General features: G+C 30.6%; 1 protein-coding gene across 1 annotated transcript in view; it reads left to right on the top strand.

Annotated features, from left to right (window-relative positions):
• The window catches only part of Smp_176310 (nAChR subunit, putative), a gene marked incomplete at both ends in the record, with an annotated part of 76,605 nt that extends 51,818 nt beyond the window's left edge, over positions 1 to 24,787 (top strand). Inside the window, 5 exons of the mRNA XM_018795220.1 lie at positions 786 to 1,060; positions 9,429 to 9,515; positions 13,876 to 13,994; positions 22,530 to 22,755; positions 23,652 to 24,787. Of these exons, the coding sequence (XP_018646986.1) occupies positions 786 to 1,060; positions 9,429 to 9,515; positions 13,876 to 13,994; positions 22,530 to 22,755; positions 23,652 to 24,787 (1,843 nt within the window). The remainder of the gene's footprint in view (positions 1 to 785; positions 1,061 to 9,428; positions 9,516 to 13,875; positions 13,995 to 22,529; positions 22,756 to 23,651) is intronic.
• Positions 24,788 to 27,586: the final 2,799 nt, after the last annotated feature.

Genomic DNA, 27,586 nt, shown 5'->3' with positions numbered 1-27,586 from the left:
ATATGTAGAATAATATGAATGAGGTTAGATAGGGGTGGATGCCGAATAAATTTCTCTAAAAGATTAGCAAGTGTGATAATAATAATAATGACTGGTAAAATGTGTAGATAAAATAAGTTAAGAATAGAAAAATGAACATTAATTAAATTAATGTCATCCCAAATTTACATGTTTTAAACGATTCACTCTGCCTTTAACCTAGTCATTTTTTCGGATTATTAATCTGGATATATAATTGCAGAACCTGATGAGAATTTATCCAAAAGAATATTCTTCGTTGAAATATTAGTCCATTAATGATTATGGGGATCTTTAAACGAAATCAGATGAATATTGAAAAATGAGTATCCATCTTTGCTTACAATGCTTGTGAATTTAGGCTATATCGAGGCAATACGCACAGTATGCACATATGCCAATTAGAGACTGACCAGTTGCCGTCCTAAACATCAATGGGAAGATTCAAACAAACAATACTAAGTAGATTTAAACTTCACCCCATTGCACAAGCGATTGGCTATTTGGACTCAGTAGCTGAGTGAATAAGGCAATGGCGTTTGAAGCGTAAGGTACTTGGTTCGTGTCCCAGAGTGAACATCAACTCTGAGATGCAGGTACATCCAGCTGACGAGTCCCAAATGGGGCGAAACGCGCATTCTGGATTCCACTGCTAGGCACTATCCATCTTTGAGTATAGAATAGTTTAGTTTAATAATTTATATTGATTTGACTATATAATAAAATATAAATGAATCATTTTCCTATTTATAAATTTTCTATTTTAGCGCTCGAGTCAATATAACATTTTACGATGAAGGTTTCAGTATGAAAGATTATGTTGAAAGTCCTGAATGGTCAGTTTTAAATTATTGGCAAAAACACAGAACACATGCTTATCCATGTTGTCCAGAACAATATTCTGATACATTATTTTTTATCAAAATTGAACGGCAAGCAGCTTATTACAATTATATATTGATTTTACCTTGTTTCTTACTCTCCTCATTAACTTTAGTTCTATTTTGGCTTCCACCTGAGACACCGGCAAAAATGGTTCTCGGTAAGTTGACTGGACTTTTGGGTAAATAAATTTATTCAAATGATACCTGAAAATGTTTACGAATAAGCATACAAATATTCCTCAAGTTAAATCTATAAATCACCAATAGGTTTGTACAAAACTTCAAGGAAATATTCGCAGGAAACAATATGTTTTCAAATACACAGAATTCCAGTATACCATAAAATAACTGGAAACCTGATTATTTGCTGTAACTTTTTATCAATCCTCTAATAATGCATCAATAGAGGGATTAAAATAACCAGTACAAATGATTCTCTATCAGTTGCCTAAAACATATGTAAATAATCTATAAGGTTTCATAAAAAACGCCATTTTTACATACAGCATAAATCACTGATGATGCAGACTAGGTACGTGAAAGATTCCACATCATCCAGAGCTCCCACATCAAGTGCAACTGGATTTACGTTATCCGTGTTGTATTTGAGGATCTTGCTTTTTCCTTTATGTATGGTGAATCCTACTGATACAGAGGCTGCTGCTACACCAGTTGTTCTCATCTGAATTTGTTCGTGTAAGCAGCCTTGTCTGACTCTGGTCCTCATATGGAATGAATCTGTCAACTGTCCTTCATGCACCACTCTACACTGTAGTCCGTTGTACGAATTCCGACCTTTTCACGTACTATATAATGTCGAGGAAGGTTCCATAATGCTCCAACACCCACATTGGCGAATCCTCTCTCATAGTCAATAAAGTTGATGTATAGTGACGAATTTCATCCAATTGACTGCTCAACGATGATCCGTAGTGTCGCTTTTCGGTGTGTGCACGACAGATCCATACGCAATCCCGTCTCCTGATCTTAAAGTTCGGCGTCTACTCAGTCCTTCATACGGTTCAGTAACACTGTTGAAAACGTTGCCTCATACCGATGGTAGTGTGATGCCTCTGTTGTTTTCATATTTACTCAGATCTCCTTTCTTTACTATCTTGATGAACTATCTTCGCCTTCCATGTCCGTTGGTAACACTTGTTCTTCCTCCTACATCTTCCTTAATAGAATGTCGAGTATATTTGCAATTATTTCTATTGTCTGACTTAAGAGTATTAGCTAGTATATTGTCATGTCCTCCTGTTTTCCCACCCTTCATTTGTCTGATATCCATTCCGATTTCTTTGAATTTCGGTGAAGTGACGTCTATAGGAATGTCTGTATGCTGCTTTGATGTGTGGTGGGTTCAGTGTGACTGGTCTCTCCAGGAGTTCTTTCAGGTGTTCTACCCACTTATTCTTCTGTTCTTGAATTACAGTGATCGTCTTATAAAAAAATGATAATAATTCTTAGCATTAAACCATAGCAATTATAGATTTGTTTTTATCCTATCTCTGAAAAATTCAAGGACATTTGCCACTTACTTAAAATCTGATGTGATATTGTTTAATCGAATTTCCGTTACAGTTAATGTAACAAGTTGCTTCTCGTTGTATTCTTTTAACAATATCTATTTGCTTTGTGATCTATTGTTACTTTTATTTTATTCGATCTAATACTCGATTGAGCTTTCTAACTTTTCGTGAATCATATGATTCACGACTGAGATATTCATGTTTACTGATCTCTAAGTAGCAATTATCATCAGGTTTTTAAAATTTTTAATAGTGATTTAACTTCATAGTTAACTTTTCCTTACGACTGTAGACACGAAAGCCAGGTCTAAAATTTCTTCCCACTACTTCCACAGATCTGAAATCCATACAAAATTAGGTTTGACTAGTAGTCACATTGTAAGAGACCAGCAGAATTCAGTCCGTAATAAAAATTAGATAATGATCGCTTAATGTCTAATGATCATCCAGCGTAAATTTACTAAAAGGTTCATATAAGTTATCAGTATTGAAAAATTTATCTAATGTAAACGATATTGAGAACTAATTTCAATCTCCGTAGTATCTGTATTTACTTGCTTCGTACATTTTTAAACACTTTTATCATTCACGAATATTAATTTTCAACCGATTGTTAATTCAAAATCACACGAAATCTATCAAGATTATTATTATTATTATTATTATTGGCTTTATTCAATATTATATTTTTGGTACAATATAGAATTCTCAGAACAAAGTAATTCAACAAATTTCCGTCTCTTACTTCTTCGTCCTTCCTGATGATAAATATTGAGTGATCGCCAGTTAGAAGTTAGCATCCCAGTCAATCGACATCTGAATAATTTACATTCTTCTCGCAGCATAATGCCAGCAACCACAATATCTCTGATTAGGCCTTCTGTAACCTTTACAGCGAAAGGTTGTACACTTTTCAGCAACGCACCTGAATGGGTCGTGCAATTAATATCCATAATGATGTATTAAAACAAACAAAATTAGATAACTTGTTGAAATATCTAGATGATAGGAACAGGTAGCCCAGATGTTTAAACAGGCCGCCAAGATACTGATGAATAACTTCATTCTTGTTCAACAGTACTTAATTTCATAGGTTGATTGGCAACGTTTTACTTTGTTAACTATGGATATGTATGTATGTTCATAAAATTACTTTGGAGAATCCAACTCAAATAAGATATCATTAGTGTAAATGGTTTTGGTATATGATGAAAAAAACTGTTTTGATATAATTGAAGGAAATAAGGTCGAAGATGACTAATCAATTTTGTATACTTTATTATGGTAGATTTTTCCGATTAGAAATCTTTCAACTATATCTTACTTCTCTCATCTATTCATCGTATAATTGTTTTGTATTCAATAACAAAATTTGATAATTGAGAGATATTTTCCATTTTTGTTGTCTTTATTTTCCTTTTTTTGTTGTTCGTAATTGACTTTCTTGTTTCACTTTTGAAGACAAACACCTTTTCCATCTCTCTCTCTCTCGCTTTGATATGCACACATCCGAACAAATACTAATAAAACATAAATATAGCTACATAGAATGAATAATAATAATGATGAAATTATTATATTTATTATTATCATTACTGCGGTTGCTGGTGTGTTTCATAGGCTTATTGAAATACGAATCATAGGTAGACTTTCGTCAAGTTTCTATTATTCTATTCTTCCCACTTCTTTTCCGGCTTTCTATATTTTATCGTTAGGAAAAAAAAATTGAATTTGCTATAACAATGATTGTAATTATGACTTATCGATACTTATCGATTAAATGGTTGAAAGGAAAACAAAGTTATTATAGAACATTGTAAATTATTTGTTAAAGGAGTGATTGTGATATATGGCTGTGTTATGTAAACAAGAATCCTTTAGTTTGCATCTGCGTGAATTTGTGTGTAAACAAATAATAGTAATTGCCATTTTTGTCAAGTTTTAGCAATTCAAACTATGTCATCCGACACTGAATACATGTCATGAAATGCCGTTCGATTATGTTAATTATTCGGAAGCCATGATTCTTTATGATCATGACCGAGAACACAAGTGGGAACAATTGAAAATATTTAAATATAATGCTACGGAATCTCTTAGTAAAATCTAAGAACCATGCAGTAAATACTTCATTTGCAAGATGTCAATCAATCGTCTCAGACTTCATTTTTCTTTCGTTTTTATATCAGTTATTCTCTGTTCTCGTTCCTTTTTCTTCAACCTTTTTAACTTCTGCCTCCAGGTATTTCACTTTCGATTAATGATACATACAACTTATATCTGTTGACAATGGTAGCAAAGTGGTTAACAGAATTAATCACGATTCATATTAGTCACTCGCAATGCCCCTTGTTGTCGCGTTGGTTGACGCTTGTTTGACGAAACGGTGATTCTGTTGAATTGTAGATATACTTAGCTGAAAGATGCAAACTGGAATGAACACAGGGTTGAGTGGTTTACATCGGTCAACTTCGCTGATCCAACAGCAGAATTTCTGTGGTTTGACCTATTTGAAAACATCATGTCAGCGTTAAATTATATTTTGATCTATGGTTTTAAAATGAGAATCTAATAAGACCTAAATATACTTAAACTGAAATCTTAAAAAAAGTTTCACGACTATTTGAATTCCTACTAGTCATTATTATAAGCATTAATGTTGGATGTTATAAGGTCAAAGTAGAAAGATTTCTTCATTTAAACACAACTACTTACTTTCGTGAAGCATTCACTCTTATGTGATGCAAACACTTTTCTTGCATAAAATTCTTAAAAGTAAATATCTCATGTATTTTCTGTCAGGCACATTTTATATACTGATGAGGATTGTAATTCAGAACTTGCCTTTTGCCTCATTTCGTGTCACTAACTTAGAGTACCCGCGTTTGTGTAAACATTCGAATCGAAATTGAAATCCTTTAATCATCACTTCAAGCGCTTCAATATTTTACACTGAGCGACTAAGCTATGATAGTTGCCAAGTATTTTTCTAAGAGTATGGTAATTTTATCATTCTAAATGGCTTGTATTATGTAGATGACTCTCCTTTATCTTTAATCCAGTTAACGTCTACATAAACCATCAGTAAAACAAGCCAATCCAACAACAACAAAATATGAACCCTCCAGATCCATAAATACATTGAATTAACCAAAATCAGATGATAATATAATAATAAATAAAAAAGGAATGCTCATTGTATACAAATAGTGAAGTTCAAGGTTAGCTCTGTCGTATCCGAGGCAAACCTTCACAAGAAAATTGTAAGTCGAACGACACGATTTTTTAGACGATAGGCAAGGACTCATCTAACACAAAAAATCGGTCAAAAAATACTCATATTCATTCATTATCAAATTATCCACACCAATCCACTGTCAAATTAACATAAATTAAATTGAGTAGTATTTGACTTCAATTAAGCAACAACTTATTGTGTGAACACATCTTTGCAATATCATGAAATTAATCATCTGTAACCAGAAGTTATATCTAATTAACCAGCATACAACTAATTCACTCATCCTTAAGATGTGATCATATCCCATGGACGATTGGAAAATATTGATTTTAGTCTTTTCCTCTCACTCCAATAAATTACGTTCCTGTTCACAATATCAAGCTTTCCACAATGTAACATATAAAACTATTTCATATTACAAATGTTGATTATCGACTAAAATAACTTTGAGATTTTTATGTTCATTAATAATTAACGAGTACCCACACTGTACAAATAAAGCTAAAAACTTGATGAGATTGAGATATACATGATGTTTATATGAGATTGGTTAGTTTTTTAAGGTTGACCGCGGATTTTTCACTTCCTTAAAGTAGATCATGTCTGCTATAAAAGCTCATACAGTCAAGATTTCATTAGTATCTGCTTCGGTTATTTAAGGATTCAAATATACTTTTATAAACAGTTTTTATAGCATTTAAAAAACAATATGTATGCATAATTCTTCAAAGCTCAACGGCTTTATGTAGTGAGACAATTTGTTCACAACCAGGTAGATAATAGTTCCAACTTATCATGCCATTCGATTAACAAAATATCCTCACTGTTCAATATTTTTGTAATGATATGACTTCACTCAGAAGTTTGCCCCAAAATAACGGTGCGAATTCTTACTAATTTATATATCAGATAGGATCTATACCAGAATTTTTGTTTCATGCAATTTTGTTGTCCATCATATCATTTCTATTATATGATGGCATCATAAATCGTTTAAGCACTTAGCAAATTTATTCTCTATAATTCCTTCAGTAAATTAGGTCCTGGATGAAAATATTTTATTCACTTTACACAAAATGGTCACAATTTACAATTCTAATCCTAACTTGTTTGGTACTAAATATAGTTTCACTGTGTAACGTATAATTGTTGGAATATTTACTTCCTACTCATTAGTTTTCCCATTTAACATGAATAGAAAATAGAACCAACTAGTTCAGAACTTGTTGAAAAGAAAAGACACAAGCAGAATTCATTATAGCTTACCGGACATTTATGGTTAGTCATTGATAACATTTTTTTTCCGAAAACAACTAATAAATATAATCGACTAGACTTTTGCTTTAGGACAACTGTTACTGTTGGTGTATTATTTCATGTAGTTCTCTGAAAAAAATGGTTACATTACAAACACTTTAAAGATAAAAATAGATCTACTAATCATTAGTATTAATCGATCAATTTTCATGCAAATGAAAGCCGGTCATAGTATTCAGTAGTGTCATAGTTTAACACAAAAAAAACAGTTAAAATATAAATCCATTATAATGATTATTTAATGGGATAGTTATTTTTAATGAACTAGATATATCTACTCGATTTCCTATATGGGGAAAATTGTTTTTCAGAAGTAAAATATCTCAATACACACGAGGGAAGTTGTGATTTCAGTCTAACTATACAAAATCTCACATTTAAAAGACAAAACGATACAGACAGGCGCCAATAATTCGGAAATCTATATCTTATATATATATATATATATATGATTAATATCTTTCCTGTCATAGAATATTTATTTTCTCTCCGAAAAGAAACATAGAAAACAAAGATTTTCCATAAATTTTACTCTTAAAACTAACAATAATAACAAAAATAAAAACACTAGAAGGAGCTCCAGCAGATGTAAACATTCAACAATAATCAAATCATTTCAAATGAAACTAAACCAAAAACAATCCACCATACTGAAATTTAGATTATAATTTGAAATCGGTTATTAAACAGTTTTGTTGAGAGAAGACAAACATAGTTGTTTTGTTTTTATATATTGAATTCTGTTTGTAAATCATTATTTTAAAAAAAGAAAAGAAAAGAAGCACATAATGTTTATTATGATGTATAGTGATTTTGATGTCAATTTTCTTTCTATTTGAATAAAAGGGGAAAGAGACTTATCCCGTTTTGTACCCCCTTTGAATAATTTCAACAATAATCATGAAAAAAATTGACATATGATAAGATTTAAAGAAGATGATGAAAAGATTAAAATATTAGTAAACATAGTTAAATGTAACATTGTTGTCCGAAATATCAATAAATTTAAGTAGTATTCATTGGTTGTTTGTTGTTTGTTATATACAAATGTGTACGTTAAAGTTGGCTTTTGATTATGATAAAACATGGTATTTACTTTTAAAAAGGATACTATGAACTTCGATGATTACAAACTACCGTTACATTTTTCGTATTCTTCAGAGGTGAACTTCATTCTTAGATTTACAGAGTATTACAGTAGCTAGTTTTATGCATAAAAACAAATTTAAATCGACGTAGTTAAATATGGAACACTAAATTGTAAAGATTTTATCAACTTCAGCTTAAAGGGTTGATTAATACAATCGAAACATTGAGAGAAGATATAAAAAAACACATTTAACATTGGAAAGTGATTATCACTAGTTCAAATTGTACCATTCTAAAAAGATGTTACCAAATTACAATTATATAATAGTAAACGAAACCTTGACTTATATTAGTAGTTTGTAATTATATAAACTGATAACTTAACTAAGCAACATATTTTACATTTTCTCTTTCTATCAATAACTATTAGCAAAGTATATATGACTCGTCATTTAAATGTTGTAATTATTTACCATTTGTTGTCATATTTGCTATGGTAACAAGAGAAATATAAATGATATAAAGATAATTTAATAAGAAAGTTTATCATCAGACGATATTATGTCATTAAATTAATACAAATTATTGTTTTTTTTAAAAGTAAATAAACCAAATACCATCTTAGTGTTTTCACACTATTCCATTTATTATACGTGTCTTCTACTTATCCTCCATTTCTAATCTAGTTAACCTTTTATTTTTATATATAAATGCTCTTAACAAGTATATTATTTATGATCACATTATCCGAAATGTGTTGCGCTATTATATATCGCACAGTTCTGATAATCTTCATCTACTTATTACACTATCGATATTGTATATGAGATGAATGGAATCTGAAAAAGTGTTAATGAAAGTGATAATTATTCATTAATGGCTGTAATTAATTGTTTTATATTCTTCAATATATACATAATCTCTTATTCCCTAGAAGATACAAACTATATAATCACATAAGTATCAAGCGTTAAGTGTCAAAATGAAGAGTTTAACATGGATCAGGCATATTTGTTGAAATGTGGCGACCAAAAATATTTTTAAAAAATATTCCATTTCGTTAAGCATTCATTATGATCTAAAAATACTCACCACTATATTCCATTAGAGTGGTATGAATATATGCTGCTTAGTTTCATTTAAACATACAAAATTTTAAGTTACTTTAACCTTTCAATTATATTCTAGTCAATATTTCCTAAGCATATAAACAAACTCCAGTTTATGATATTTATTAGAACAACAATATGTTACGTAATGATAAATTGATTTAAAAAATTGTTCTATTTATGTCATCAATAAACTATTTAACTAAGATTTTCAAAATCAATATTTTTCTTATTGAAGGTATGAACATTTTTCTTGCATTCTTCCTTCTATTGCTTCTGTTGGAGAATTCCATTCCATCGGCTTCAAGTTCATTTCCATTAATAGGTAAGTATAGTGTGTGATAATATATTGAACCACTTGAAAGAAAGAATAATCGATTCAAGCACTCAAGCTTTTTGAAGCCTAATATATTATATCATAATTCATTTCTACACGTTATGGACTTTTTAATAAATTCATTTTTATGTCTGCCTGACGTGGGACATCGGAGTTGTATCTAGATTGAATCAAGCTACCTCTCATGTTTAATACTACATGTCTATCATCCACTTACTGACTCGTGATGTTATATCATTCAAGTAATTGTTTTAGGTTAAACCATCTACGTCTTCCAAAATCTGTTTATGAAAACGGCAACTGCTTGCAAGTTCCAGTAGAAACCACAGACATAAATGTCACTTAGTTTAATCTCAGAAGCTGGGAATGACAGATTTAGCTAATTACTGTAAACTCATACGATTTACACTAACCTCACTTACGCTTGTCACCCCTCGTAGAGGACGTACGTAAGGTAAGTGTATTATTATCAGAAGGTGTTTTGTGGAGATTTCAGTATATTCATAGTTCAAATCATAAATCAATTGAAGCTAGACTCCTTGGACGACCGTTTCGTCCTATTGTAGGACTCCTCAGCAGTGCGGACCCACGATCCCGTCAAGCAAAATTCGGACCCAGGACCTACCAGTCTCACGCGTGAGCGCTTAATCACTGAACCACTGAACCGGCATCCAACGGTGTTATTGTCTTACTTTAACCGATCCACGAAATTGAGCGACATATCTACCATTGTCTTCAATGAGTTGATATCTCAACAGATCTGGTTGAACTCCACTGGTTACTGCCTCTCACTGGAACTCCAAGAGATGTCTCTTGAAGTCAGTCACTAGTTAGCATATATTGAATGGTACCAGAAGTGGTTTTGTCGAGATTCCAGTATATTCATAGTTGTACCACGTCTGTTGTGAGATATCAATTCACTGAAGACAATTGGTGAACAGTTGCCCAACTTCATGGATTGGTTGAAGTTAGACATTAACACCGTTGGATGCCGGCTCAGTGGTCTATCGGTTAAAAGCTCTGGCGCGAAACCAGTAGGTCCTGTGTTCGAATCTCGCTCGCCAGGCGGGATCGTGGATGCGCACTGCTGAGGAGTCCCACGATAGGACGAAACAGCCGTCCAGTGCTTTCAGGTTTTCCTTGGTAATCTAGCTTCAATTGACTCATGATTTCAGCTATGAAAATAAGTGTATTATTATACAGTTGACAGTAAAGTAAGTTGTTTCTAAAGTCCACCATAATATATTTCAATATTTTATCTTGCGTATACTATTTTGTTAAGAACAATTTTGTAAACAAAGCAATTATTAAGCAGAGATGGATAGTGGCTAGCAGTGGAATCCAGGGCGCGCGTTTCGTCCTATTTGGGACTCGTCAGCTGGATGTACCTGCATCTCAGAGTTGATGTTCACTCTAGGACTCGAACTCAGTACCCTCGCTTCAAACTCCATCGCGTTATCCACTCGGCCACTGAGTCCTGATAGCCACTTGCTTGTGCAATGGGGTAAAGTTTAAATTCACTTAGTATTGTTTGTTTGAATATTCCTATTGATGTTTAGGACTGTGACTCGTCAGTCTCTAATTGGCATATGTGCATACTGTGTGTATTGCCTCGATATAGCCTAAATTCACAAGCATGATAAGCAAAGATGGATAGTGGCGAGCAGTGGAATCCAGGATTTTTATATTAGTAACCTAATATTTCAGTAGAATAAACATTTAATTCATTCTAGTTTATACTGATGCCATATATTGATCAAACATTTACTGTCATTTAATGTCATATAATATTATTTACTTAGTATTGTTATACGTCAACTTTTGACAGTTTACGATTTACACAACTAATAATAAAACAATTTACGCTTATAGATCAACTAGCCTGAAGCATTACAATCTAAATATTATCAGAATTTATTTATTATTCCCATATTTAGCTATTCTTAATATGATTTCCAAAATAAATAAATATATGCAAATATGAATAATTCTGAGAACAAAATCACCACTTCTAGAAGTTTATTGCTCATTATAAACTTGACAATATGATCATATATATACATATGAATGTACACAAAACAGCCATACAAGTAACTATCCCATTCCTTTCCTTAATGTATACATTCTTATTAAGGTTAACATATGAAAAAAAAATCTTCACTTTTTAAGCATTATTGATGAAGTTGTATGTTCGGAAAAGAAAGAAAATTTAATAAAACGAGAACTTATTTACTTCAAATTACTGAAATGAATTGAATCAATGAACTGATAGTAAAAAAGGTTCAGAGATTTATAGTAACCAGAATATATATGTGTATATACATAAAACCACAAGAGAATCAAATTATATTGAACAGTGAACTAATAAATGTTCTCTCTTTTTTTCTTATTCTATAGTAATTTATTTAGTTTCTGAATGAAATGAGGTCATAGTTATTTTTAGGAAAGATGTGTAAATATGATTTATTAGCATAATATAGATCATCCCTCTGTAGATTTTGATTAAATAACTTCTTTTTTTTTATAAAGTTAAGCTGATTAAAATAAAGGGGATGTACATTGTTTATCACGTAATCTTTCAATAGAATGAAAGAATAAATACTAAAAGGAGGGAAAAATGAGAATGAGTTCATTAAATGATCATCACTCTTCATTTAAACTTGTTCATCAAAGATAAATAATTATAAGAGAGAATTTTGTATCTTCTTTTTTTAAAATAATATTAATTTCAAAAAGAAAGAAAAATGGTTACTCATTTTAACTTTATGCATAAATAACATAGTTAAATAAAATGTTTAAAAATTTATTTTATATAAAAATATATTTAGCTATTTTTATTGTTTAGTTTTAGTATATTTAAAGTATAATGTATAGTTCATAGTTGAATTCATGAATGAATTGAAGCTAGACAATAATGGAAAACCTGGAAGGACAGACGTTTGCTTCGTCCCAGTAAGAGGCTCCTCAGCAGTGTACACTGCACTCCACAAAACTCCCATCTGATAATATAATGTATATATAAATAACTATGCAAATTAATAGTTTTTTTGCTTAATTTTCACTATTAGTTGTAAAACAAAAATAATTTGTAGTAAATATTCAAAGAACTTCATATTTTATACATGACAACAAGAAATTGATCATACTTCAATGTTAACAAAAGAAATTTAACATTGAACATTAGATAAATCTTTTAACAACAATCCACATATTAACAGTTGGTAAAACAAATGGAACAGTGAATAGTTTATGTAAAATGAAGTTTTGATGTTTCATATTAATAATGATAATAACAATTTATGTCTAACTAAGCTAAAGAATTTACAGCATAAACTAAAAGTTACTTAAGTTATCTCAACCTACTTGTAAATATCATAAAACAGTAATTAAATGTCATTTATCTTAATTCACTTAATTCCATAGACTACTTTCACTTTTATGGTATGTCTTTTGGTCGCATCATATATATCATCTTTAACTTCCATTGGAATGGCTCCTCTTTTCTTCAAAAAGAGAGGACAAATGTAAAAAAATAATGTGATCATTCCGCTCTAATTTTACAGTAAATAATTTTGCCATGGGTTGTAAGCATTTTATAAAAGGGGTGTGATTATGTGCAGTTAATATACAAAATAAACTATTTGAAATTTATCTAAGATAAAAAGTTTTATTACAACATTGAAACAATTGCAAACTAAGTTGTCCAGAAGTTTGAACTGACCAACAATTCATCCATTCCATATTGCAACAAACATAGCATTAATATCTCTCACTGTATATAATAATGTAAGGAAGCTATGAATACGTAATCAAATATTAAACACCTGAGGATATAATTATAGTTAAAAACATAGGAAAAAGGAATTCATACATAATTTCGACAATTATTCTGTTTTCTCCCTTTACCGGTTGTTTGATAATATAAATTTGTTTAAGTTGAATGAAAACAAAGATTGAAAACTAACAAGGATAACATTGTTGAAGCAATATGAATTATGGATAGCGACGAAAATGAAATATTTATTCTACATATGATTCTCATTGAAAAATTAGTCTGGCAAATAAAAGAGTTTTACTTATTCATATGATATAAATTATATTTTGTTCGCGTGTTAAACAGGAAACAGCAAATTACGACAAGATTCAAGTAAAGATACATATGGATATTCATAGAAGAACTACTTAGAGAATAACCGATTCATGAAATATATATATATATATGCTGTTCGATAACTCGTGTTTCTGTTCATCGAACATCGCATCAGGCATAAATTCATTTCTAATAATAGTCATAACAATGTCCCATTTCAATATTCTTTTTAAAATAACATTTAACCTTTTTATTCAGGGAATTATTATTGTATCAACATGACATTGGTTACACTTTCCACATTTTTGTGCCTTATTGTGGTCAATCTACATTTTCGCGGTGATCGACGAACAGAAGTTCCATTCTGGTTGAGAAAGGTAAGTTCTTACTTGTTATTAGTTTTTTTCATGATCTTTATCATAAGAAAAATTATCAGATGGATATTAATGACTGTGTAACAATAACCAGAAAACTGTAAATAACTGAAGAATTTTGAAACAATGAGATTTAGATCAATCATAAATACACTCTTGATCAATCGGAAATTTCATCATAAAATATTACTCTTCTAGAGTTAAAATTCATAACTAAGCTGAAATCAACTGCAAAAACAAGTTCTTCCAGTTGTTAGTTATTCAGTCTGTGCAAATGAATAATTTATGGGAAAAAAGAATAATATTTCACATTTTGAACATAATTAACAAATCTACTCAATCCGATAAAGTTTTGAACAAGTTACTCTGTCTATAAGTCAGAAAATACAATGAAATAAAATCGTTCTTAGGGAATTAAATTGTCAATGTTTTAGAACCATTATAAAAACACAAACAGATATTTGAGAGTCTTTAGGTTGTTCTTTGTTAGGATTGAATATTCATTTTTTAAACAAGCAGATCATGTTAAATCACTGAACGTCATAGATTCCATTTTTCTACCATTTAGGATATCATTAACATTTTATTTTATGATATCCGGTAACTTATTTTGTTTACTGAAATAGTTATTAGTAGTACATCTTTATAACTGTAAAATTGGTAAAATATGCCTTCACTTTTTGATAATTCTGTCCATTTAGTTTCGGTTTCAATGTTACTAAGGGATAATTTCTGTTTATTTATCATTCTCAGTGAGATAAAACTTCATATTTTCTTACTGAATATCAGTTAAATCGTCATGTATTTGATTTAGATACAATGCGCGCACACACACACATAGACTTTCCAACCCCATTCAGATTAGTTTAAAGGCGTTTTTTTATTTAACAACTGTATTCAACATTCATTGAAATGATTCTAGTTTAAAATTAACTACGTTTTATATATGTGTTAAGTCATTTCATTTAAACGTTTACTTTTCTACTCAATTTTTATTTGATTTTCGTAATTGCTATGAAGACAAATTTAATTAGATTCAATTTTTCTTAATGACAGTATAAAAATAATTTTTATAATAGTAACCATAATTATGTTGGGAATTAAATTCCATGTATTTACTCATCAATAAATAAACAAACTAACTAACTAACATACATATACTCACTCATTCACTCACTTAGTTACTCATTTATTCACCTATACAGATACACATTTACAAATAATAATATAAATAGGAAATTAGAGATAAACATTTAAATTATTATAAATGTACACACTTTCAAAGAATATATATATATATATATAATATCAGAAGGGGTGTTTGTAGATATTATATTAAGAACAATATAAATGGGGGGGGGCAACAAAAAATCCATTATAAAGAAAACATTGCACTGATTTCCTATCATAAATTAAATCACAATTTAAAAATAATTAAAAAAAATAAATAAAATAAAAAAAATTAATTTGGTTTAAACAAACAACAATATCATTCAATAATAAATAATAAAGAAATGGAAATTAACCCAGGAAATTTTAGAAAAACAATTTTGAGCAAATTTCATACGTATTTTATGCTTTCAATAAAATATGATAATCTTACATTCAATGTTACGTTAGATGATAAGAATGGATTGAATTTTTAGATAAAAAGATCAACAAATTGCATCCAGATGGTTATGGTTTATATTAATGAAGCTAAAATTTTAATAATAAGAGCACTAATATCTGGAACTGAGAAACGCTATGATTCACTGGACATAAATAAGAAGTAAGAAACTTATGGGAATAAAGAATTAACCTACCCTCTAAAGCATATCGACCACTTTTACATCTGCAGTTATATCAGAAGAGGATTTTGTGGACATTTTAGTTATTTTATATAGTGGAAATAATGAGTCAACTGAAGCTAGATCATCATGGAAAACCTGAAAGCACTGGACGGCCGTTTCGTTTTATTGTGGGACTCCTCGTCAGTGTGTATCCACGATCCCGCCTCGCGAGATTTGAATCCAAGACCTATCAGTCTCGCATTCGAGCGCTTAATCACTAGACCACTGAGCCGAAGGGATTATGGATGTGCACTGCTGCGGAGTCCCTTAATAGGACGAAACGGCCGTCCAGTGCTTCCAGGTTTTCCATGGTGGTCTAGCTTCAATTGACTCATGATTTCAACTGTAAATATATATATATTACCAACACTTAATGATTAGCTAAAAAAATAATACTAAAGTGAAATGCACAGATTCACTATTACAACCAATGTTGAATGTTGTACAGAGTTAAGTTCTTACTAAATTTATTCAAACAATATTATCCTGAATAAATATTACACTGTAGTAATAATAATGTTATACTATCTAAAATATTCTACTAAAAATAAAATGAATATTATACCGGGTAATTATCAAAATGAATTAAAAAGAGTGTAATTCTGTACACAAATCACATGAAGTTAAAACATTATCTCATGTTTTTTATCCCATATAATCAATGAAAATTTGTAGAACTGACTATGTTCTATCAAGAAGTTGTAATCATTTCCCGATCTAATTCTTTGAATACATTTTAGGTCTTACAAATAAAATTTTATAGTATTTATAAATTCTTAAGGTCAGTCAGTTAAATATGGTCTTAGGAAGTTGTATCATTTTGTATTATTCTATCATTAAATTGTATCATTTCGTTAATAATCTCATTTTTCCATTCATGATAACAATTGCAGTGGATCCATCTGTATTGGTAGATATGCATCATGAGCTGATTAACTTACTATTATACTAAGGGCTCAACACAACGATTGTAGATAAGGGTTATGGATGCATTTTTTAAAAGTTACCTAGTGAATGATTATTTAACACTAACTCATAGTGTATGTTTACTGCAACATTTCTTCCAAAAATGAATTCATAGCATTAGAAGAAAGACAAACAAAATCAAATAAATAATTGGACATGCTTCAATTTATTCTAATAATGCTAAATTTAACCAATAAGTCAATCAACCATTAAAACTGGCCAAATTAGTTTATCTTATTTTAATCTCTTACGTTATCACTGTTATTCTCATTATCATCACATGTTTTCATGTTTGTATATATATATGTACAAGCATTAATTCAACCGCATTCATTTATTGACATAAAATCATCTAATTATTCAGATTATCTTTTGTTATTATATTTTGTACATCTAAAAACAGGAGATTAATTACATATTTTGTGGATTAATATACATATATATCCATTTATATCCATTTCCTTTCATGATAGAAATAGAAAAAATAGAGAAAATAGAAATAGAGAAAAAATAATGAACTTATTAATTAACACAGTAAATAACACAGCCTATTTTCACTTAAAGTGGTGTTGTAGGAATAGTGAATCACTCCAAATACATTATACTATATAGTAAAACTCTGTTTTACGTTTAATTCAATTAGAAAATATTTTGCTGAATAATAATAATTCATTTCAAAACTAACAATCACAGTGATTACTTCTTGTTCCTAGACTTTATGATGAAGAAGAGCTTTTGTTTTCGTTCTTGATAATATTCTCATCGCTTATTCCATGTAAAAATGAGCTTCCTTCCATAAGCTTTAAAACAATGTTTGTGTTGCCCCTGTACTTGAATGATTGTTCTATTAGATTCTACTGTGTTTATTTGTATTTGTAGTTGTCTTAGCTATTTTCCATCGACTTCTGATCAGGTTGTTGATTGGTCTCTTAGGTAGGTTTGATTTTATATACCCTTTCGATAGCTGACTCTCCCTCGAACCAGAATTTTCAAAGAGATGTCATCAATGGTCAACATACATCAACATAAGTAATAATGAATCATGTCCATTCACTAGCAGTTTGTGTTTACGTTGCATATATGTGAAGTGTATCCAATATGATCAGTGTAGTTTATATCACAACTGCTACAAATTATTTTGCAGACAGTGTTGGATTCGTCTTCGACTGCCATTGTGTATTTTTGGTTTGCATAAAATGAAGTGAAGTGACTGTGTTGGCTTATGGGTGACATTAATCCCACAGTTTTGAAAAGAACATGAACAAAGATTAGTGTTGTCGCCAACTGCATTTATAAATTTACGTGTACCTGCCAAAGCAGCTACATTGGTCAAACAGAAAGGAGGGCATATCTTAGATTTTTTGAGCATGTTCCGAAACGCATTAGAACAAGAGAAAGAACGACTCTAAACAGTGCAATTATCAAATATCTCTTGGATACAGGACATCAGGTCGATACCTCGCAATCTTTCAAGGTGATTAGTAAACAATCAAACTTCAGTCTTCTGAAGCTTGCTGATGCCGTTGCTATCAGGCGTCAAAAACCTGATTTATATATTCAAACGGAGATGGTTGTTAATCTTTTCTTACCCTGGTGACAAAGATCCCTTCGTTGCTTCTTAACCTTCTTTAACTCTCTTGCATTTATCATATTATTCAGTTTTTATTTCAACTGTCTTCCAGATTAGTTATCTTATATTATTAACTGAGCTTTACTCACTTTATTCCTATCAGCGTTTACTCATTATGTAATCACTTGTTTCTGGTCGTTTGAACCGTTGTCACAGCAATGTTGTAGAATTTTCTTTTACATAAGGTATATGTTTACAATATACAGTCTATTAAGTTTATTTACACCCTTGCTATACTATTATGTCTTCAACGTAGCTTCTCACTAAACACTTTCATGTAAGTAATTTAAACTCATTTTGTAATTATGACTTTTAAGCAGCTGACGAGAACCAACGAAATAAATGAATTCATGTTCTTGCTCTTTTCAAAATGATAAAGGGAACTATGTGTATGAAAAATCCCAAAGTTCTTATATCCTCAAAGCGATTTCTGAAATTTTTTATAGGGCTATACTATCCGTTTCCTAATTACTGAGGTTGATTCTGAGGTTATAAGTTGCTTCTTCATACACTTTTGGGTAAAAATTCTGTGGGTGGCCACTTTTACAAAAAACACACTTGTCCATTTAATTTTTTACAAAGCGAGAGTCCTTCAGTGTGTTCTAACTCTTGTGTATTGTATCTTTTTAAAATTATCTTTGTGTGCTATTGGGTTGTTCCTGTTCTAATTTGGTAGTTGATCAGTATGGCATACTTTCTGCAAACTTGTGTTTGCAGTGTTCCCGTGTTTATAACTTATATTAAACATAATTCATGATCAACATTCACAAACATAAGTAGATAGTTGTTTATTGAAATTGAACCTCCAGTGAAAATCACGTCCTTATATGCATCACTGATAAATTAAGTCAAAAGAAAATTGCTCGGAAATGTTAGACATCACACTATTATTGTACTTGGAAAAAAGATGGTCATCCATACACTTCATAAGTACATTACCATTTTCATATCAACTCTATTTTCTAACAACACTTTCAAAATTGATACAAGGATTTAGCTGTCTCAAATCTGCAAACAAAAAGATGTTCAGAATAGGTGTATGATTAGAATGCATAGTGCTATATACTTCTTTACATATTTATGAATAGTTCCTAGGTTCATCTTCCTCCTTTAAACTGGTTACATGTAAGTTTTAACTCATATTATTACTATAAACATTTAGCTAAGAACAATTATACCCTATCTTATGCTTCCGCATTTTATCTTTGATATTTAAATAGATGTTTTCTATATAATATCATTGCACAGTTCGAAGGATATTGTAACCTTAGATAGCCTGTAATATACATGTATATTTAACAAATTACTTCTAATACTAATATGTTCTTATCTTTAACACTCATCAAAAACTTCCCCATTCATAAGAAGAATAGTGATTTCAGATTTCTTATACTGAAATTGAATAGTTTATACATCGAACAAATAATGTACTGATTAAAGATGCATAGTAGCTAGCAGTGGAATCTAGGATTCGCGTTTCGTTCTATTTGGGACTCATCAGCTTGGTGTACCTGCATCTCAAAGTTGCTGTTCACTCTGGGACTCGAACCTAGTATCTTTCGCTTCAAACACATCGCGTTATCCACTCGACCACCGAGTCCTGATAACCAATTAGAGACTGACCAATTGCAGTCCTAAACATCAACGGGAAGATTCAAATAAACAATACTAAATGAATTCAATGTACTGATTACTTTTACTCTCTTTTATTTATTAACCAGGCTCTATTTAACATTTATTATCTTGGTTAGTAGTATATATTTCTTTGCTATAAAAAAATTAGGAGTGAAATACATATTATTTCCTTTTTCTGCTAATCATCTTTCATTATATATAAATTTCCTGTTTTATTTATTCTTTTATAATTCACTGATTTATGTATACGGTATTGAAAAAAAGGTAAGAAAAGCCGAGTGCAAATATATACTCATTTTATAAGTATTCTGTTGCCAGGATATCACTGGCTACACAATAAATAAAACAGTGTAATATTATTGTTTTTTTAAAAAAAAACCTTATACATAGGATGAGTTTCAAATGTGTTAATCACCAATAACCATTTCTTTTTTGATAAGAGAAGTTGTATGGTTAATAAAGATAGAAGCAAAACCGTTTACAACAATAAGTTATGTTCTCTTTAATAAGCGAGACGGCTTAAGAGTATATGATTTTAATGCTATCTCTATCACTTTTGGTAATAAATACATTAAAAAACTTCGGTTTTTAACTATGCTTGGATATTTTTGTCCAGATGGGAAGAGCGATCCTTTATATTATTATTGATATTATCACCTTAAGTATGTTTGATTTCTTGTCACATTATGCATAAAAGCTTTTTTTAAGTTTACAGATAACATTAAAATATTAATATAATTGATATGCTTTTTATTAAGAATAATTCTCTTTTGCTCATAACATACATTGACACCTTTCATTAGCTTTTCTACCTAATTTAGTATATTTTAAATCATAAACCCGTTTCCTTATTGTTTTGTTAAATAAATAATGAAAATTATTTGCACCGACTTATATTAGTTAATCGACAGAGATTTCAAGCTCAGGTGGATGTTTCATCTTAGACATCGTTATGGAGGTTTACTTCATTTAGAAATGAGAGTTTTAACCACATAGCAACCCTTGAATCAGTTTTTTTTCTGGTGGCCTTGTTTGTTGTTGGTTGTATTCCTACACGAAAGATCTTCGAATGAATCATTGAATTCAGAGAAATTAACAACAAATAAATCAGTAAACTGTATTATTTTATACATACAATGTATGAAAATTATTGTTTTTGTGAATTCTAGAGTCAATTGAATGTTATGAATCTACCTAATACCTCAATGTATACTGTCTCAACAATACAAATGTCCATCCAGCGAACTAATTGTATCTAGTTTAATAAATAGCTCAGGTAAAAAATAATAAAACTTCATTTATGAAATCTGATTCCAGATTCCATATTATCATTTGACTGAACATCATTTGCACAAAAGAATACATCATCCTGTTTAATTGAGATTTTATACTAGATACTTCGTAGTGTTAAACAGCAACAAATATCATTTACCAAATCAGTCAGTAGTATAATTTTGTATTTATAGTTCGATGGTAAGAAAATGGAAAAGATGAAATGTGTATTACACAGAAAAATAATGTGGTGTAGAATCTAGTAAAAATGGATTGTAGAATTCCGAATTCATCTGATAATTATCACACTTTATAAACTAATTTAAATCAATCTAACAACTTCTTAGACATTTTGTGTAAAATAACAAAACTTGGAAATTACGGCAAGTATAAGATGAGATTTTCTGAAATAATTAAAGTATACTACTATGGATGACCATAAGTACACTGCCATTTTTTTTCAATTATGTGAATAAATGGCAGGACACGACAAAATTCATAAGACGGCAACTTCATTTTTAGCATTGTTCTTCTAAAACTTTCTATTTCCAACATATATACATCACTGAAGAATGATTAGTTATTTGAATATCTTTACTAACTATTTTTTCTCATGAACTTTATGGAAGTGAAATCTATGTTAGAGTAAAAATTTTAGGAAGCAGTCATTATTTTTCTTTATAACAGTAAGGTTATTCCAATATGAATGTTACCTTCTATTCACTTTAAGTAACAAAAAGGTAATAATTTTGCTAAAGAGGTTAATTATTGAGTTTTTCACTCAAATATACAAAATTGGAAAAGGCAATGAAAGATGGCTGCACAATATCATGAATTGACTGAAGTTAAAAATATAGACCGTTTGACATCAACTTGATTGTGTGAAAGCTAATACTTCCCGGCAGAACTGGAGGTCTTGAACTCTATTCCCGGTCAACTCTTTGGTATACACTGCTTATGGTTTCGACGTTAGGACTAAACGACTTCCCAGTACTTCCAGGTTCTCGATGCTTATCTAATGGTTGTGAACTACAAAATTGGTACATTGACACTAATCTTCTTATGTTGTGTGCTAAATTATAAAACATCAAATAAATCCATACATATAGACAAAACTTAACGAAATGCGAAGTTAGACGAATTCCTACTAATATACATTGGAATAATATTATTTCTGTTTCTTTATCAAAATTATTTTTTCAGTTGGCATTACATCATGGGTCCAGAATTCTTTTGGTAAATGTTGGTCCACCTGGTGGTCCACCACCTCCAACCTCAGCTTCTTCCAATAAAACAAGTGAAAAACCGATCACGAATATGAATTCTGTTCATAATTTTATGAAGTCACCAGATAATTTTCTGTGTGGTGATTCATTTAACCCTAAAATGTTTTCAGTACCAAGAAGTGATTTTACTGAAAAATTCGGGGGTAAGATTTCAATTATTTGGTGAATTTTACATGTTTGATTATAACGATGGTCCACTGTTCACTCTGACTCATATATATAAAATCTAGAAATAATAACCTGTTTTCAAAGACATTATGGTACGGAAAGGGAAAACAACAATTACATATGGTGATAATAAAATCGTTTATATGTAGAAAATGTCATCTTTTAAAGAAACTTGTTTTTTATGTGTTCAAGAGTTGTTTTCATTCAACAGTTACACTATCCCATTTCTCCTACCCCACCAGTTAAGCATTTCCGTTTGAGCTTTATTCCATCTCAAATGATTCAATTGCTGGGAATGATGTAGTCTGTCCTTGATGACAGTAGTTAGGCAAGCGCCATATCAAAAGAAACTGAATTTGAAATTATGAATAGATAAATTTTATCAGATTGATGTAAACATTTCAGTGATTACTGACAGATCTGAAGTCATTTATTTGGAAACCCTGTGTACTTCTTGATTCATGCTGATTCTCAAAAATAAACAAAACAACTATTCAGTGCTTAACGCTTTTAGTTGTTTTTTTGTTTGATATCAACTTGTGATGAAAACTAGAAAAACGCTAACAACTAGAAATTTCTTAAAATTGCTGAAGAGTAAATACACATCTTTTATTAGAAAATTGATAAACTTTAAGAATGATGAAATTTGTTTTGTTCATGACAATAACAGATGTGTACAGGTTCGTCTGGATATCCAGACATCTTTAAATCTAGTATCCACAGTATTTTTGCTAATGTTTTAGATCAAAATGCATACGATTGGCGATTACAGTAATTTTTTAACTTTAGAACAGTTCTTTTTTACTATGTAGGATTTTATTATTTCGTAATAACTTCGATAGCACTTTTGTGTTCTTATCAAATTATTTAGATAATGCAAAAGTGAATCGTTTCGGAAAACCACATGGAAATAAATTCTGTTCACCGGAATATTGTTATGCTAATTCTCGTCAGGCACATATGAGGTCACAATTTCCAACAGGATCGCCAAATCATAAATTTCCTGGTTGCTACTACCCAGATAACGAGGCTGAAATGAAACACTTTTCTCAATTTAGTAGGAGGCAAACACAAGAAACTGAACAGGCCACACCATGTTCATTTTGTCCAGCTTGTGCTGGACTTGCAGCGGCTGCTGCAGCATCTGGTCGTGGATCAAATGATATTGACCCAAGTTATCATGCTGAACAACAGTATTCAATGCAAACAACACCTAAAAATCATTTCCCTCATGATCCAACTGATGATTTAGCAGCTGTTTGGGCAGCCGCTATTAATGATTCCAATATTTGTAACAAACGTTTATCATCTCGTGCTTTAATCGAAAATAATAAACAAAGTGAAGATGAGGAAGAGACGACAGACGATGAAGACGATGAACCACACTTAATGCGTAACAAAAATATTGGTCCTGATCTAGAGCATTTTCTTTTACAATGTATTAAACCTGGAGCATCTAAAAAAGCTCTATCGGCTGCTAATGCTAAATGGAACAGCCCATTACAGTATACTCAAGTAACATCTCCATTATATCCATTCACATCACCTATATGTCAAGACGATTCTGAGGATGATGAACGTAACAAAATGAATTTACCGAGGTGGAGTTCAGCCGGACATAGTATCGGTAATCGTAGTCATCGTGGTTTAAACCATAATTCTGATAAGGAAATTAATCATGATCCAGATAATAATAATAATTTGTGGCGTGCTAACTCAAGTAGTTTTATTAGCCGTAAATTTAAAAAATCAGCCAATAACTCTGATCAACGTCTTTTAAAACGTGTGCACATGGTTACACGTGATGTTTCTGAAATAGTCAAAGGTATACGTTTTATGCAAAAACAAAATGAGAAAAAGGAAAAAAACAACAAAATTATTTCTGAATGGAGAGCAGTCGGTATGGTGTTAGATCGTCTATTCTTTATTATCTACCTCTGTGCTTTAGGGATTTCCATATTACTTTATTTTCCAAGATCTGGAGAAGATTCAGAAGAAACTACCTAACACGGTTAAGGAATAAGGAGGAAAGCATTTGTTGAAAATTTTTATCGTTTTCAAGAACAGTTTCTCCACCTCACTGTTCCCATCATTATTCTATTCAGTAAGGATAAGATTTTTCTTAACTACCAAGGAGTTTGAGTACGAAATCTGTATATATGTTTGTTCTGCTGTTTAATAGTATTTATATTTACTTTCCGTCTATAATTTTAGTTACTTTTATGATTAGTAGTAGTTAAACCTTCTTTTTTAAATTTATTACGAGAAAGAATATTGTCTATAAACTAGTAATGCATGTTAAATTTTCATGTAATCAGTACAAAACCAGATAAATGATGTTCAAGTATTTGAAATTTCTGGATGCATTCAGCTGTACAAATGTTTCGTGATCTTCCTGTCAATATTGATCTACAAACACTGCCATCTAACACTCAAAGCAAACATACATTCAGATAACCCGAAAGTGATTTGTTTTGTAAAAACATATAGTAAAGAAACTTCTATCCACCAGATCATTGCTCCAATTATTCTTGTCAGGCAATTATCAGATCATAAACTACCTGGTTTGTATAATCCGGATGATAAACTGTCAAAAATTTCATACACTTAGATAGGTAAAATAATGGTAGTTACATATTTTGTTAATTTGGCCACTACAACTGCCAATCTATTATTTATTTGTAACCTAAATCGAACCGAAATAGGCCATTTTAAAGCGATTTGTTAAAAGTACATTGCAGTGTTGTTTCGTATTACATCACAACTAGATCGTGTAATACAATGCGTTTACGAAAAGAATACTTCCAAAACATGTTTTTATTTCGATTCCGATCTTCCTTTCTATAATTCTACTTACGTTTCTTAGATTATAATTTATTGTATCATAATTGTTCTATTGCTTAAAATGATTTTTCTGATTGTGTTTGTCAGTGTGAAAAGAAAGTGAGGAAAGAAAAATGTATTTAGATTAAACTCATCTGATATATATATATATATATATATATATATATATATATATATATGCACAAATATCTACGTACGTTGTATTCATAGTTATCTTTCCATATACTAATTTATGTTTACACTTATTAAACAGGTCTTTCTTCATATGAGTACCCAAAACGTAAGGTTTAATTGGAAGTTTCTCTAGAGTATTGGAAGTCAATAATATTATATCGGTATTAATCCGTAATTTTTCATAAAGTGCTGGACAAAAGAGACATATATAAACGTAAGGTTCACCACGCTAGAAGGACAACCGGATTAGTATGAAACCCTTTATACTTTTTGTTGAACTTACTGCTTACTACTATATTTCAGAAATCAGTAGTATAAATATCTTACCAAAAACTTTGTCACAAATAAAATTTACCCGTCAACACTATCTTGTACTTCTCAATAAGAAACTGATACGTTCACAGTTTATTGTATGTTAAATATATGAATTTTATAACAAACCTTAATGTAAAGGTGCATCTTTTGTAACTGTGAATGATTTCGTAATTCAAAAGCCTTGTACTTAAAATAAACAAACATTACGTAACTGTAAATAATAAATACCTTGTTGACCTTATAAATTATAAACATTTATTTAGCTAATTTTAATTGAGTCTTAAAGTAATAATAAAGATTGATTGATTATTATTGATAATCACTATAACAATTGCTTCTTATTATTGATAGAATTCAATGGTAAATAACTAGAGTTGTTTAAATTATTTTACATATATAGAAATGGGTCTATCCAAGTATGATTGTTGACTATCATTGTCAGAGTATACAATTGTATTTTATTTAGGTATCTAGAAAATTGGGCTAGACAATGATTTAACAGTAAGGTTACTATAAAATTACTAGAGATCTCTGCTTTTGTTTTCTTTGAGGATCAACGGAACAGCATTACAAATACATAGATTTATAAAAAATGCACATAAGTCATTCTCCAGATAATAGTTCATTATGCATAGTGCTTGGAATCATATTTATTTATTTATTTATTTATTTAAACACATAAATATTGGTACAAAGGGGCATCAGATACATATGGGCTACACAAATCTCATTTTATTTGTGTGAGGGCTGTGATACTGCACGGGTGCCAAAACCGAAGCAGGTGGTTTCCTTAGGGGACCACACTCGGAGCCTTTGACCTAAAGATCTGATCCACAAGGCAGTGGAGCAACGTAAGGAGATGCATTCCCATGATAGCCGATGACCAACGATTGATTCATACGCCATTTGTTCCCTCAGGATACTGGAGCCCATGTGCACCATTGGTTTGGAATGAGGGTTTCCCAACTCTCCTACGTGGAATTTCGGTGTCCACCAACCCGGTTAAAGCGCCGGACATCCTCTTGTCATCCTCTCAATTTTGTAAACAACATCCCTGCCACGAGAAGGGTAGTGAGTAGAACTTTCCTGGCAGAGGCTATATGCAGGTGACCATGTGAGAGCATTTCGAGAGGGAGAGTGAACTCTTATCTACTCTCGGCCGTACCAGGTCATCTGGGGGCAATCATTCTCTAGTTGATAGGCAATTAAACATACTGCTTCAAATCATAAGCTTATGTCGAAATAGTATTCAAAGTAATTTAACAAGGAAATCAGAAAGTGTGATATATATCAACTAGCTATGGATACTTAAATCTTTAGGTATTTTTATGTCTACAAATAAGTATGTCAAGTTTCAGCAAATAATTATCATTCATATAAATTCTCTAGAAAGAGAATGACAGAACTGTTTACTACATGTTTAAAATAAGCATTTCAAACATTTTACATGTAATAATGATAATTTCAACTTTA

The sequence above is a fragment of the Schistosoma mansoni genome (genome assembly GCF_000237925.1).
Source record: "Schistosoma mansoni, WGS project CABG00000000 data, supercontig 0180, strain Puerto Rico, whole genome shotgun sequence".
Taxonomy (NCBI): Eukaryota; Metazoa; Platyhelminthes; class Trematoda; order Strigeidida; family Schistosomatidae; genus Schistosoma; species Schistosoma mansoni.
This window is presented reverse-complemented; position numbering and strand designations above follow the sequence as displayed.